Source organism: Simochromis diagramma, unplaced genomic scaffold (genome assembly GCF_900408965.1).
Source record: "Simochromis diagramma unplaced genomic scaffold, fSimDia1.1 OVJJ01000355.1, whole genome shotgun sequence".
Taxonomy (NCBI): Eukaryota; Metazoa; Chordata; class Actinopteri; order Cichliformes; family Cichlidae; genus Simochromis; species Simochromis diagramma.
In genome coordinates, this window is record NW_024387174.1 from 1,797,190 (window position 1) to 1,813,513 (window position 16,324).

The 16,324-nt window shown below is 42.6% G+C and overlaps 1 protein-coding gene across 3 annotated transcripts in view; it reads left to right on the plus strand.

The window, feature by feature from the left end:
• The window catches only part of efr3a (EFR3 homolog A (S. cerevisiae)), a 101,458-nt gene that overhangs the window by 45,781 nt on the left and 39,353 nt on the right, over positions 1–16,324 (plus strand). For all 3 annotated transcript variants that reach the window (XM_040049329.1, XM_040049330.1, XM_040049328.1), the window contains 2 exons: positions 1,879–2,000; positions 8,096–8,245. In XM_040049329.1, coding sequence (XP_039905263.1) covers positions 1,879–2,000; positions 8,096–8,245 — 272 coding nt within the window. The remainder of the gene's footprint in view (positions 1–1,878; positions 2,001–8,095; positions 8,246–16,324) is intronic.

Consider the following 16,324-nt stretch of genomic DNA (forward strand, 5'->3'; position numbering starts at 1 on the left):
TCGCACGGTGAACTCGATTTTTGATGAGTAAACCCCCTGTCCAACAGTTACCGGGGCGAGGAGTTCTCCATCATCATCATCATCATCATCATCATCATCAGCTGAGTCAGGGCTCAGGAGGAAGCAGCCAGTTATGAATCGGTCTACAGCTCAAGACGTTCCCCCAAGTTGTCGTAAACTTCCTGTGAACTTTCTCGCGGGAATGATGCCGAAATGTCACGTTTGATGAGGTTACAGGAAATTGAATGCTATCAGGAAGTACAACACCTGTAAACTGCTTCAGGCGCGCGATACATGAAAATGAGTCAGCCCTGTTATTACGGGTTATCATCACTTATAATCAGAGCCGCTGCCAAAGGGAATACACGCTAATAATTAGTTTAAGCTTCAGTATTCCACTTCCTGGCTTGAGTCGGCAAACATTCAGCCTCCTCCCACTCAGACTGTCAAGCTGACACTCCAGCAGGTTCACCAGTGAACTCTCAGCCCAGGCAATACATCGTCCCGATGACTAAATGTCAGACTTATGCACTAATGAATTAAAGACCCTAAAATCAGACGAGAGGCATCTCAAAACAGCACATATTCAACAAAACGTGGAGCATTTTTAATGCCACAAAAGGACTTCAGACTCCTTTCTGTGAAGTTTGAGCTTGTCTGAGATTTCTGTCGTGGTTTTACAACAATGCAGTGTGCATAGTGTGGTGGATATTACAGATTATACCCAAACTAAAGCCCTTCAGGATGTCTTTGTGTGACGTGCAAATTCAAGTCGTGACCAAAGCTTCTCCTTCTACCTCCTAAACACGACTGTAATTGGTCTGTAAGTGCCTACAGCTTGAATTTGCTCTTCTGCAGCAGCACAGCAGTACAGTACCGTAATCTGCTGAGGGGAAGCCACTCTCCTGTGCGCCAGCTGCCGGCATAGCTCCTTCCATCTGAGCCATTACCCCCAGGAGAGGTTAGGTACAAAATGGGAGGAAATTACCGGTAGAACGGAGTGGTTTTTGCCACTGACGCTGAACTGTGCTGACGCAATTTGTCGTAGTGGACAATGACAGGTTGGTGAGAGAGGCTCCTCGAGCGCAGCCGACTGAGCCGGGAGGAGGAGGCCTCTCTGGAGGACACTCGAGGCTCGTTTGGAGGGAGGAGATTACAGGCTGGGCCGGGTGGGGGAGGTGGTTCTAATAGTTATTGTCATTGTCACACTGGCTCCAAAATTAATTAGCGTGCAGGAATGTGACGGTGCTTTGGCTCACAGGAAATGCTCTGACATGTTATCAGTGTTGTGATCGAGGGATTTTTTTTTTTTTTTCTTTGTATCTGTTGTTGAGGTGAAAGGTCAAACATTCATCAGCTTCCCATTTTCAGGACTTCAGGTTCCTGCATAAATGGACAATATATAAAACATGGCTGTCCTGCATTGGTTAGCAAAGCCTGTACCTGAGTGTTTTTACAGTTGACAGGTTGGTGTTTTGAAACTGGATTAGATGGGCGTGGACTCATCAGCTGACGTGTGATTGGCTGATAATCTGTTAGACAAAAATTTATTTAATGTTGTTTAAAGTAAGAAACTACAGCTCGAGACCGTGAATTAATCAGGAAGTACTTACTGAGGTCACAGGGCCATTTCCCCCACAGACTTATTTAATTGTCTTTTTGCAAGCAGAGGAGGCTTCACTTTACAGGCCTGGAAGCTTTTTGAGAATATTTTTTTACTATAATTTGAAAGCCTCGAGGAGTGTACCATTCACTAATTCTAATAATTATTATTTATGAATAGTACAGTTACTACTTTTCAGAATTTCACAGAGCCTGTGTTCACACAGAAAATTCAGGCTGATGAATGTTTGCTGATTCTTCCTCTGCTCTCTGCAGTTCGTGAAGTTTGCCAACATCGAGGAGGACACACCTTCCTACCATCGCCGCTACGATTTCTTTGTCTCTCAGTTCAGCGCCATGTGCCACTCTACTCACGAAGACCAAGAGACCAGAACCAGGTACAGTCCAAACTCAGACATTTCAAACAGACCCTCTAATGACAAGTATACTATATTTATATTTCAGGGTTTTTTCATCTTGAAAAACCTGAATAAATTAATATTAATTAATTTAATAATAATTAATTTTTTAAGCAATAAACTACACAAAATGCTGGATTAAGCAACAATATACAGGTTAAAACTTCCATATGGAAACAAACTGAAATTTCTTTTAGAAAAATTGTCACAAGGTTCAGTGAACATTTCAAAAAGTAGAGTTTTCTCATGGTTCAGGATTTACCCACAAGAACTCTGACTGCTACACAATATCAGGACATCCTCTAACTTTTTAGCAGGTTTTAATTTTGTTTGTCCTCATGATTTTGTTTTTATCTTCCTTTTAGTTTTATATCTTATGTGAAGTACTTTTGTACTTTTTTCTGTGATAATGTGTTTTAGCTCTTTCTTTTTGACAGTGATAATGGGCTGGTTTAACTTTTCTGACCCTCTGCCATCAGCTTTTAGATTTATTTCATCTTCCCTTCACGGCATTGTTCGTGGAGTCCCACAGGGTTAAATTTTGGGCCTCCAGTTGTTCTTCAAAAACATGCATGCATTAGAAAAAATGGTTTAACTACTACAACTATAACAAATGTGATATAAAATTCCTTGTTTTCACCATGCATGGTGTGTGTGTTCATGTTTTAAGCTCTAATGGAGCCCAAAGGTTTGAGGAACTGCAGTTTTTTGCTTCCCGTGACTTCATTTTTCAACCCTGGAGGTTTCTCCTGGTTACTCCAAGTCATCAGGAAATGTTAATGACCCAGATTTATGTTTAACCAGATATTATTATAAGAACTTGTCGAAAAAGACGACCAGAGGACTCGAGTAAGGCTGCTGTTTATACCAAGAAGAACAAACACATTCATTATGTCACGTTCTTTCTCTTTATTCTCACATCACATTTTAAAGACCTCCACATTAGTGCTGGGCGATATGATGATATATATCGTGTGGACGATAGAAAAGTGTCTATCGTGCCATTTGTCTTCTATCGTTTCTAACCTAACTTTATAAATGATTACATAAAATATATAATTAACCCTTTACAACCGGTCGGAGCAGGCACACTCCGTTTTACCTAACTGTTTTTAAATCCCCGTAGAACTGGAACCGCGTAAGCTAGCGCAATATTTTTTTATGCATGTGAAACCATTGGAGTTGTACTTATATCTAATGCTATTAGCTTGCCCTAGGTCACGGTTTCCTTCCACATATAGCTTTGAAAAAATTGCATAAGAAGCACTTGCAGCAACAAAAAGATAATATTCCAGAAAAACACTTTGCTGATGTTCAATAACACTTCCTACGTTGGCATATACGCCAGTGTGAACTATCGCATGTCCACCATTACCTGCCCGAAACCGGAAGTGACGTCATTTTCGCGAAAGGGCCTTATAAGCCTATGTTGTTGTTTTTTAAAAGTCATGTTTGACTTGGAAATAGTTTGTTTTGATGCATTATAATATTTTCATTTTTCCTGTAGTATATAAAAATTAGTGTATCTCAAAAATAAAACTATGAAGACACTCAAAATAAATTTCTCGTGGTTGGAAATTATTTTGTGCAACCTTTTTTACAGTTTTGAGGGATAAACCTCTTAGAAAAATTTTTCTAACTAGAAATATATGTAAAAAACCCAAAATGTTTTTCAATTTTTTTGTAGTTTATTGCACTACAATTTTTTGCAATTTATGTAGTTACTATGGACTTAATGCATACATATATTAAAATTTGGGCTATAACAGTTGTATTGATATATGGAAACTTGAAAAGCTCCCACAAATGGCTCTACAGCATGTAAAAACATAAAGATAAGCTCTAGCGGACTTGGTTCTATGGTAGGTCTTAAAGGGTTTTATTATTTTCTTCAAGCCCTGTGTACAGGAGCTGCATACAAAAAGATATTTTGTGAAAAGGGTTGGCGTAATAAGCAAATGCTTCAGCCAATACCTTTTGATTAGCCTTGTCTCATGCTTTCTTTCTTTATGGTAGATTTTTGTTCTGTTTTCAGATTTGAATTTGAATGCTAATCAATAAAATCAAAAAATCAAAAAAAAAAAATCAAAAAAAAAAAAAGGGTTAAATAGCCTGTGGCAAATATATTAGCATTGTCTTCTCACTATACATGCTCTTAACTTTATGCAAGAGAAAATAAAGTATAAAAAAATGATATTTTTCGCAAAGAAACTCCGTCTTGTGGTTTGCGACCTGGTGCTGCTGTACGTGCACCCGGATTTGCGACATACTTTACGGTAACTCCTCGGCTCCTCGACTGCACCCTCGGTACTTGCTGTTTACAGACTGCGTACTTTCTAGATGACCACAGGTCAGGTGGTATATTGTGATATAAAATAATTCATATCGTGATAAATATTTTTTCCATATCGCCCAGCACTACTCCACAACTCAACTGTTGTTTGTTGCACTCAGGAGAGGCTGAATAATCCTAAATTTAAAATATAACCATTGATTCTCAATCAAAGTTATAATTTTACTCCCCTGGAGCAGTCTGAGTTAGTGATTGGTTTCCTTTTTGTGTTCAGGCCGATTCACTCGAAGCTGCTTTTTTGGACCAAATTAAAATCTGGAAGCAGCGAGCTTTACTTCTAAAATCCGGGCTTCATGCCGCGACATCATTTTGGAGTATTATGAAGACATGTCATGGTGCTCCTCCACCGCTGAAAATTTCATGAACGACCTCTTTCAAGCCAGCGAGGAAACATGCTTCAGCCAAAAGAGGGGCGGAAACAAAATCCCCACCAGGGCCGCCCTCACCCCCACTAGAATCCAGTGAATAAAGAATTAGAAATACGTCTGACTGATTTAGATTTTCGGGCCTTCTTCTGAGAGGGCGGGGCTTGGTAACACCACCACAGGAAAGCATTGCTCCACCGGCCAGGTTGAAATATAAGGATCTGAAATGATGATGCTGGAATGATGTGCTGGGAAGGCTCTGCATAAATGAGGCTACAGAGAAAGGAGCGTACCTGCCTGCATTGCTTCCAGCATCAGGAGCTCATTCTTCCCTCCACAGCAACAACTTCACTCACAGTAATGAGAGAATACAGCAGGAAACTGATTTGTCCCGTTGGGCTTTTAGCCGTCTTTAATCTTTAACGTGGATTTGATTTTCTTTTATCTTTCAGAAACGTTTTTATTGTGTAATAAAGCAGAAATCACAGGGATGTTTATGAGGCCTTTAAATGAGTAATATTTCATGGCAGCATCACTAAAAACAACAAAAATAACTTTGCTTGAACCTGACAGGTGGTAGTCTGACAGTTTATTCCTCAGATTATATCTCGACACCTAAAGCTCCCTCAGTTATTTGCTGGTGAAGGTGTTATTTAGGAAACATTAGCAGTTTTATTGGGTGATGATTTGTTGAAACAAAGATGCAGCACAAATTTGAGACCGAGAGGAAAATGGCTGGTTGAGAGTAATCACTCACAGTCAGCAGTCTTTCGAGACGAGAGAAGAATATATAATGTTGCAAGCCCACAGGATTTGGAGCTGAGGAGAATAATAAACAGTCGAGCAAGCCGCGTGCAGTTCGGAAATATAAAGTCTTATATATATCTAATATAAAAGAAACAAGCAGGAGCTGCAAGTAGGGAGAAGAAAGTCAACGCCGATCCACAGACTGTATATAAAAGACAGATGTAGTCCACGTGATGTTGCTCGGTGTTTTACGACGTCTCGCTGTGAAGCCTCAAGCTGAGTCTTTTTGTGCCTTTGAAAAGGGGACCTGACAAGTAAGGCTTACGTAAGCTTACGATGTAGCTAATGCAAAAACTTAAAGCTGCACTCTTTCTAATGACTCTAATAAAAATACTGCAGTGCAGATTCAGGCCGACACCTTCCAAACTAGCAAGGTGTAAAGACTTTGATGGACCACAAAACATAAAACACTATAAATACAATAAACGCAAACAAAAAGAAAAACATTTCTGATTAAAACATGAAAGAACTCGACTCCACCAACCTAAGAAACGAAGCTAATTTCTTAGTTTCAGGTTGAGGGAAGGATTACATCCGTTTTCAGACGCTATCCGGGTCCAGGTCATGTGGGCAGCAGTCTTGCCTGAGATGCCCAGCATTGGAAATGCCTGAAACACCTCAGCTACGAGGTGTCCAGGAGGCGTCCTGGTTAGATGCCCAGTCTCAGGAGCTCTACTCAGAGTTCTTCCTGAATGACAGAGCTCCTCAGCCCCGTCTTTAAGGGAGAGCGCAGGCACCCTTGTGAGGAAGTCCTTTTCCATCACTTGTATGTTCGATCTCACTACACAGAGCTCATTGTTCATTGGTGAGGATAGGAATGTCATACCATGAATTGGGGGCTTGTCCGGGATTTGAACCCGGGACCTCTCGCACCCCTAGCTAGAATCACAGCCCTAGACTTTACCACAATAGAAGATAAAACATCCACATTACTCTCTCCATCAGTGTCCCGCTGTGTCCTCGCCTCATTCATGAACACGACGCAGATATTTACATTTTAAAAACAGGCAGACGTCAGGCACTCGCATTTTTACTGTGAAACTGAGAAACTGTCTGCTTGCGATCTTTATTGTAAGTAGGGTAAAAAATAGCTGGTTTGGCAGCGGCGGTGAGGTTGTGACACCACACAGCACGTTAGAAGATGCTTTCCCCGCCGGGGCGCTCGCCCTCTGCATTAAAACAATACCTGGAGACTTCTGTCTCATTCACTGTGAAGATAACTTCCCTCCTCCAGAGTTTCTGAAATCTCACTGCAGCAGCTGAGACCTCTCCGAGCGACGAGGTGTCTGCACGTATTCGTGCATAAAAAGCCTCTTTTATCTCCATTTGTATGTATCAGGGTGTGTGCGTGCTGCAGGTTGGTTGAGGGTGGGTGGTGCGGTGAGAGCCAGGGGATGCTGGGATTGTTTTTGAGTGCGCTCTATACCTCGCCGCCACCGCTGAGCTATAAATGGTTTGATTTCTGACGCTGCTTCTTTTTTTTCCCTCAGTGTTTTATTATTCCACTCAGCAGTGTCGGCTGTAGGTGGAGAGGAATTCCCAAATAGGATTTCTGTGGCAGTGATTAGATTAGCTCTCAGGCGAGGTCATCAGTGCTGTTCTTTGTGTTATTGCTCATGGAGTTATCCGTGTCCAAAAACGAAATAGTAAAAGGTGTAGTCGGCCTCACTTTGCTCCTGAACATTTCTGCTGCGCAGGCTGTTGAACCTCTTCTCAGGCGGAAAATTAGATTAAATCAAAGGTTTGGATGTTTTTCCTCTGAAGTGAGATAAGATTTGGAATTTGAGGGAAGAACTTGGAAGGTTAGTCTTTAGCAGTGAGTTATTTGAGAGACGTTTTCAGCTCCTAAAAGCACCGTAATGTTGTCTGGTAGCTGTTTGTCCATGACCAGGTAAAACTGACTTCACTGGGGACACTGATGCTGGTGTTCCAGCAGTTTCCAGGTTACGTTAGCCTTAAGCCTTTTTAGTTCCTGGGTTGTTCCTGAACATCCTAACCAAATTCCTCTCGCCTGAGGGTGACAGTTTGCCCACGTCTGGAAGCAGACCCAAAGTGGTGACATATGTGAATGTTTATGTGCGGTCATTTAAATGGATGGCCTTTTAATCCTCAGTTATTCAGAAATATCTCCCAGAGACCCTCCCAGTCTGTGTAAATCTACAAGGAGTTCCTCAGATTTTCCCGTTGTTCTCAGTGTTGGTCAGTCCAGTGAGTGCTGTTGAATCTTGTTTATGCTGCAAAGAGAAACTAGCACCTGTAGTCGATCATGAACACTAACGGGAAGCTAATAGGCCTCGGCCTTTTCAAGTTAAAAGATATAATTTCAGTACCACTTATAAAAAGCTGTGTATATATTTGACCCTGTGTGGATTCGAGAAAATGAATTAAGTTGTGCACCCAGATTTGTTTTCATAGTCTTTAATGGTTTGTGCTGTTAAAATCCCAAAATGACCATGACATTCATGCCTGTGATGAGTGATGTAAACGTCTGTCCACAGCTGGATGTGTGCCTTGTTCTTCCTCTGAGTCTCTCTAATCTCTGCCGTCAGGATCCGTGTGGCCGGGATCAAAGGTCTGCAGGGCGTGGTGAGGAAGACGGTGAACGACGAGCTGCAGGCCATCATCTGGGAGCCGCAGCACATGGACAAACTGATCCCATCCATGCTGTTCAACATGCAGGACAGTGAAGACCTGGACAGGTACGACACACGCCAAAGCTGCCACGCGCTCGCCTCAAACCGAAATCTCCCTGCCGTGCGTTGTTTTCCCGCGACTCATTATTCTCTGCCCTGAATATGGAACTGGAGCGATGGCTGTCTCTCAGGCAAATGTTTGATTTTCTGAAGTGAGAGCTGTTCTATTTCAGAGGTGACCTTTTTTTAATGGGCCACACAGTAACGCACAAAAACTGCCAATCAATTATACATGCTGAGCTGCTGCTTTTCTCTCCAGGCAATCAGCAAAGTAAACTAGTTTTCCTGCAGCATCAAACTTTTCTGCACACGCAGGAATGAGTGTTATTGTTGTGCGGCCAGCTCTCATATCCCACAATTCAGCTGTCACCTTCACCAAAAAGTCTCCAATCAGACAGGATCTGCAAATCGTGGAGAATGATTGAGGCCTCAGAGGTTTGAAGACGCAGTGCGTCATAGCTGCAGGGCTCTCTCTTAATGATAGGGTGAGACGTTCGGGAAGGACTCGCAGTAGAGCCGACACTCCTGCAGTGGAAGAAGCAAGATGAGGTGGTTCGGGCATCCACCTCCTGGGTGGGTGTTCCAGGAGGAGGCCCTGGGTTAGACCCAGTTAGGCTGTCCACTGTTAACTGAGAGGTTGAAGGATAATCAGGGCTTTTTTACTGCTTTGAATAAAGCACAGGTTCAAAACTTTGGCACAAGCTTACAGACAAATAAATGCAGTGATCAGGAGCAGTTTGTTCCAGCTCAGCAGTCGCCAATCTAACAAAAACCTTCTCATCTGGAAAGGATGATGCATTCCTTAATTACATCTAAACTGGACGACTTCACTCCTGTGTTTGCAGCCTTGCACTGTTACAGAATCCAGTTTAAAGCGGCGCCGTATGTGTTTAAAGCCGGTCTCTCACCTGCATGTGTGGTAGATACGGCGTGTCCACATATTCCCTCGAAATCATTAAGGTCTGAATCTCAGTCAGTCGTCATCATCTTTGCTGTTGCCCCGCCTCTCTGGAATGACCTAAACAACCTCAGACGAACAACCTCAGCGACTGTTTCCAAATCTAAGCGTTTGGAAACGGCTGATTTCTGTGAAGGCGTGTACCGTCAGTTTTTTAGGAACCGGTTTATTCTGTTTTAGTGTAGCGCACTTTGGTTTTAAACGTGCTGTAGAAATCAAGTTTGCTTACTTGGCTTTCTTGACTGGGAATGCCCACGTGCCCCCACGGGTGAGCTGGGAAGAAGGAGGCCTGTGTATCTCTGATGAGGATGCTGCCCATGACCCTGCAGACAAGTCATTAGCTTTAAACTGGACTAAAAGTGGTGTTAAATGGTAAATGGACTGATTCTTATATAGCGCTTTTCTAGTGTTAGACTTCAGCTCTAGACTAATCCACAGGATTTCTGACAGGTCTGGTTGCTTATCATTCAGTCGCCATCTTTTCCTCGTACATGTGTGCTTGAGGTGTTGATCCACCTCATCCTCTGTTCACATCCTGCTGCTGTCTGCTGTGATCCTCGGGATGATTTTAAGCTGTCAAATCCACTCTGAGAACCAGCTGGACGACAACATTCGACAACACAGACTCCATCAAACCCGGCCAACACATGAAGCATGTCGTAGCCTTGTCAGGATTAAAGCGGCAGCGTCACCGTTAGTGTCAGCTGTATCTGACACTATGCTTCCTGCTTTCTTTAGAGTTTAGAGAGGCTCATATTGAACCGGAGGGACAAACTGGTTTACGCCACAATTTTTGTTTCTCTAAGAAAACCGACGATACAGCTGTTTTTCATCTGCAAAGTGGGAGGAGCTAATTCAGGCTCTCCTGTTTGCAGCATTAGAGACTCATGTAGAAAATTATCGTGTGACTCTGGAGCTGATACAAGCAACAGAGATTCAGACTCCAGATTCAATAATCAGTTGATAATTTTTGATTCTGTGGTATTTAAGATTCTGCTGGTTTCACACTGAGTGTTAATATTTATGCTTCATAGCAGTTTAACGCAGCTCATTGTTCTGTCCGCGATACAGAGAATTTAATCATAAAATAAAAACAGCTAAAATATTAAATGATCTTCTCTCAGATTGGATTAACTAGACTCAAAGTATTTGTCTCACGGCTGCAGAACTGATCCTTAGTGTCACATTGTTATTGCTGCTGTTTGTAGTCCAAGTTAACAGGTGTCATCATCTGTCAACATCTGCCTTGTTGGTGTTAATGAAGCTTTCAAAGAAACTCTAGTCGGACTTATCTTTAATCAAATGATTGTGTCTCCAGGTTAAAGCACGTCTCTGTAAAAGTAAAGTTTTTTTCTGTTATTAATAATTAAACTGAAAAAACTCACAAAAAAACTGTCAAAATAAAGGAAATATAACAAAACCCAGAAAATGTTCACCAAACAAAAGACTAAATAAAAAATAAATAAAAAACTAAATCACGAAAAACCCCACCCTCCTCTCCACAGAGCAGGAGCACGACACACACCCCGGAAACAAAGGAGCGCTCTGGTAGGCCACACCCACACAGAGTCAACCTCACAGCAGCACAGAAACCTCACAGCTGTTGTAAGCTCTGTGTTTCCCAGTAATGTTGGACCTGTTGAATAAAGTTACTTGATGATTAATTCAATTCAGCTTTATTTATACAGCGCCAAATCACAACAACAGTCGCCTCAAGGTGCTTTATACTGTAAGGTAGAGTCTACAATAATACATACAGAGAAAAACCCAACAAACCCCCTGTGAGCAAGCAGGCGACTGTGGGAAGGAAAAACTCCCTTCTAACAGGAAGAATCAGGGAGGGGCGGGGCCATCTGCTGCGACCGGTTTAGGGTAGAGAAGGAAGACAGGATAAAGACATGCTGTGGAAGAGAGACAGAGAGTTATAACAAGTATGATTCAGTGCACAGAGGTCTAATTATTAATTATATTTTCATGCCGATAGTACATCCACACTCGATAGACTCCACAGCGCCCCTGGTGGCTGATAATTTTCAGAGTAGGTGTTTGAAAAAAAGACTCGACTGTGTGTGACTTTCAGGTGTAATTTCAGCAGAGACACAAAACCACCAATCATGCAGCATTAAGAAAGACAGTGTAGAGAAGCTGAAAACATGATTTATGACCTCAGTCGGGCTATTGATTGAGTTCCAGATCAGTTTTTGTATCAATTCACCACCTATAATCGAACATTTTTGGCAGAACTGTCTTATGTGGCGTGCACATGAAGATGAAAGGTCAAAATCCTGACCGTGCTTTTAATTATAACCAGCGACATTAAAACCAGTTACCAGCTCTCAGGTGTATTTGTGCCAAAAATTCACCTGAAGCTCATTAATCAGCTGAAGAATCCGAAGACGGGATAAAAAAAGACGTGTCCTTCGTTACAAAGTGACAGGCAGAGAAAAAATACTTGAGTTAGTAAATGGAGCAGCGAGGGCAGGTTTTTATGAAAGGAAACAAATCTGTGCCTGCGTGTAACTCCATTTTCCCTCCAGCTTTTATTCCTTCCTAAACATTTCTCTTATCGTATCTGAGCAGAGTCCTGGGACAGAGCAAGATTTATTGCTTTCACAGTCTTTCATTCCTGCTCTCCTCCTCAATGTATTGTTGGGTAAACGTGGAAGAGTAGCGACTCTGAACCCTCACACGAGGAGTTTGGGAAGCGGTTTTGCTTTTGCAGAAACGGTTAGCTGATGAGGCGTGTGTGCAGGTTTTATAGATCATCGTCATTAGAGGCGTAATTTGATTTGGTATTTAGTGGGAAAGGAAGCCTTCTCATCATGTTGTAATGCAAACGATACGCTGTCGTCATCTTCTGGGGCCTCATGAGTGTCGGATGGGGGCGTGCAGCACAATTTGTGTTGGATCTCAGATTGCGTTAGATTTCGGCCTTCAGTGATGTGTGAAAACTGTAATTACTCGGTTTCATATGTTGAAGGTAGGCGTGGGCAATATAACCTCAAAATTATATCAGCATGACATCATTGCATCGTTTATTCATTTAATAATGGTTTTGTAAATCATGCAAAAATATACCCAGGGTTAGTATGGATGGTGTGTTATGGCGCAGTCCTAGTTGCAGGACTCCGGCTGGACTCTATCGGAGAGCCTTCATGTACTGGAAAGGTCCCGTCCGGCCATGAGCTGGGAGTGAACGCACAAGCACGAGTGCTGACAACGACGTCGACCGCTTACGTAGGTTACATCATCGCTCTACAGAGATTCAGCGCAGAAGTCTAAATCAGGCCTGAGAGTTTTTTCCACCACGCATGAACCAGTGTGACAAAGAAAGGGCTAACAAGACCCAGAGCTCCCAGTTCATGCTGTTCTCAGTACTTTAGAGTAGAGAACCCCAACGATCAAATGATCCCCGTGAAGAAGCACGTGGCAACTTTGGGGAGGAAGAACTCCCTTTTAATAGGAACACACCTCATTCAGAACAAGAGGATTTATTCAGTTTGACAGGAACTTGGACATGATAAGATTAACGTTGTAATACCAACACAAAATATGACTGCTGGTCACGCTGAGCAACCGAAGGATCTTGGCTTGTGTTTATTTGGTTGGTGCGTTTTCTTCTTCCTGCTTTCTAACAAACTCTGCCGGTTTTCTGTGTTTCTCGCTCTTCTTTGGACCTTTGACGTCTTTAATTCTGCCCGCAGCACGTGGAGAGTCAGAATCCAAAGTAAATCCTGCTGTTGGATCTGCCGTAAATCGCTCGGGATCATCAGGTCGGCCGACGGAATACAAACCTTCACCTGAACTCGAGCGGAGGAATTACCGCCTCCCACACACCTCAAACCTCATTTTATTCACTCGGCCCACAAATCCAGGCTTGTATCCAGGTGAAGGAGGAAATCCCGATGTCGTGCTGAGGAGCTTAGTTCTGCTCATCCCCTCCCCGGGCTGGGAGTGATGCTGTGCCTGCACTGCAAAGATCAACATGACCGAGCACAAAGCTTAATTCTGGTGTCTTTGTCTCGTTCGAATTCCTTACCAATCTTCTCCTCTGTCTTTGAGGCAGTTATTGATTTAAAAAAGAAAAGATGTCTGAAATGTACAATAATAGTGCGTCAAATATCTTTTCTTGTTTTGAACTAGTGCTTTGATCATTTGCAGACATTTTCTGTCACATATTTAATAAGAAAATTAACCCAGAACTGAAGTAGTTCAATTAAGCAGATGATGGTATCTCTTTACTCTCCTCGCTTTTCCTCCTCGGCCTCTCATTTTTATCACCTTCTCTCCTGATTTCAGCACCTGAGCTCCGTTCTGTAGAAACCTCTCCTTTCTCATTTGTGTGGTTTCCATGTGAACAAAATGCTATTTTTGGACCTGCTTTTTGCCTCCCTTTGACTCTTTTTTTTTTTCCCCTCCTTCTCTCGCCTGTTTTTTCTTTTCCTACCTAAAGCCCCACAAGAAGCTCGCTCCCTCCCTTCCAACACATGTGGAGGAATGAGAGCGCTGTGGCTGTTCAGACAGGCTGGTGTTCCTGTCACCCACAGGTGATGGTGGGAGGTTACTTCCAAGCATTTAAAGCAGGATACCCAGGGGTCATTCAAGTTCAACTGCATGTGAACACGTATCTAACCAAAATTGAGGATCAGAATGAAGAAGAAAGAAGATTTAAGTGACTTTGAACATGGCACGGACGTTTGTCTGACTGTTTCAGTACCTGATGGTCTGCTGGGACGTTCCTCACAACCTCTATAGTTTACAGGGAATGGTTTGAAATCAGGAAATCACCAGTGAACACGTTACGCTTTATAGATATTTTTAAGATTTTAAAGTTTAGCTTTAATTAATTATGCTGATCTTGAGATGAACGTCTTCTGTTGAAGGAACGAGCTTTGCTGGACCACCGTGAAACACGGGTCTCTCTATTTAACCGTCATGCTCTCTTTGTTTCTCGTGTTTAATCTCGTGTTTATTTCCTGCTCCTAACAGTCCAATCACCAAATCTTATCTTCACCATTTAAATGGAAATGCACCTTCCCATTTTCCTGGGATAATTGTTCTGCATATCTTCCTTCCCCACTGTCCTGGGGGGGAAACATCTCTGCGGTAATGGCAGCGTTCGAGTCGTTTCTGCGACTTAATGAGCAGAAACCCCGAGCCGGATCTGAGGCTGGAAGTGTGCTCTTTGAAGGAGGCGAGGTAGGATGTGTGAGGTTAAACATGAAGGACACGTAGTTAAATATTTAAGTCTGACTCTTGCCTTTAATCTGTCCTTTTTGGCGTAGATTGACTGAACCGCGAGTCTAAAGTTATGAAATCATGAACTCCAGCCACACTCGAGTCACGTTACATTTTTCCTGACATACAGGAAAGAATAGCACTGCCTAAAGAGGTTTTACCTTTCTCCAAAGAAACATCACTATAGTGATAAAAATGCTTTTTAACCTGTTTTTTTTAATCAGTTTTAATTAATTCAAGCTAAAAAATAAATAAATAATAAATTTTTAAATAATAGATTTTAAATCGGACACAAAACTACAAAAATGTCCTCGTGCACAAACTTGTGGATCCAACTAAAGGTTTTTAGCTACGGACTGTGAGGGTTTGTAAACAGCGGGGATTTCCCATCATGCTCTTCTTCAACATTTACGTGGTGAGAAACAGTTGAACGCGGTAGCTGTGCTGATATTTGTGCTGAAGAAGATGATGGTGGTGCAGAAAGTGAACATGAGGCTAACAGCAGTCATGTGTTTCAATGTTTGCATGACCCAATCAAAAACTGTACAACAATACACGTTTAATATTATCGCAATATCAAGACTAGAAAAAGGCCTCACACAGCTTTGACCTAACGCCAAGCGATCGAGAAGATGAGCCGGCCTTCAAATCCAAACTGTTATTTTTCTATGACTCTGACATGGTCTCACTCACTTATTCCCCCCACTGCTAAAATAGTTGATCCAGATCGTGGACTACGGTCTGCTTTCTCTGAGGCTAATTGCTGCAGTATCTTCTCAATTAACCTTTGACAGGAAAGCAGAATTCTTGCCAATCCATCTTCCATGGCTGGAAGATAAATCTCAGTAAAACCGACCCTTTTCTGGGCGGGTGTTAAAATCCATGTGTAACCAATACCCGCATAAATATGAGGCACACGTCTGCAGAGATGTAGGAATGTGACACATTTAGTTTTAGAAGCTGTTCAGTCAAATCTCTTTTTTTCTCTTGGAGCTTTTATTGTTTCGACTTGATCTCTTGGCAGGTCTTGTATACCTTCTAAAGGCCTGTAATGCCCTCTGAAGCTTTCCCAAACTTTGAAGAATAAGTAAAATGCTAACGTTCGTCTGTACAAACTGACGGTTCAGCATCGAGTAGAAGGAAGCTTCTCTCACGAGGCAGTTAGCAGTTATTTGAGGAGTTTACTGGTGACAGTTTAGCTAAAAAGAGCTGGAGAAACGAAGAGCGGGTGGTCCGCTGAGGATAGTATCACCTCCCTGCAGGGTAATCATTAGTCATCTGTAATCAGGCACCTTATCATGTTGCTTTGTTCATGCGAATGCAATCACACGCAGCTCCATGCAATCACAGGAGGCATAGCTTAGCTGGAAACTTGTGATGTGCATTTTATTTTTTCCGATAAACCAGTTTTCTTCAGCTTCTCTCGTCGGTCTGCCTGTTTCACAAAATCTGGGAGGTCAAGTGGAGGAAAAGGCTGCCTGGACTCATCAAAAATCTCTCCCTGGGGAGTTCAGACTTGTTTCTCCATGGATTGAAACATCTTCCAGTGGCAGGTGAACATTTGTTCAGCTCAGTGTCACTGCGGTCCAGCAGCATCCTGTCAAACTAAATGTCTTTCTGCAGGTTTGGGGTTTGTCGGTTTAATAGTGTGACTCAGAGCTCACCACTGAAACACAGTTTGACTCTCGCCTCTGAGGGAATCGCTGTTGTGCTTGTTTGTTTGGTTTTTTTCTTTCTTCTGATAATTTTGTCCCCGAACTCGGGCTCGGCAGCATGTTGTCGGCTTTCTAATCGAACCTCTGGAGGCTGCTGGGAAGCAGCGGTCAAGGCCGTTGGATACTCTTAATTGCGTCTTGGGGAAGGCGGACGTGCCCGGCGTGCAGAAACCA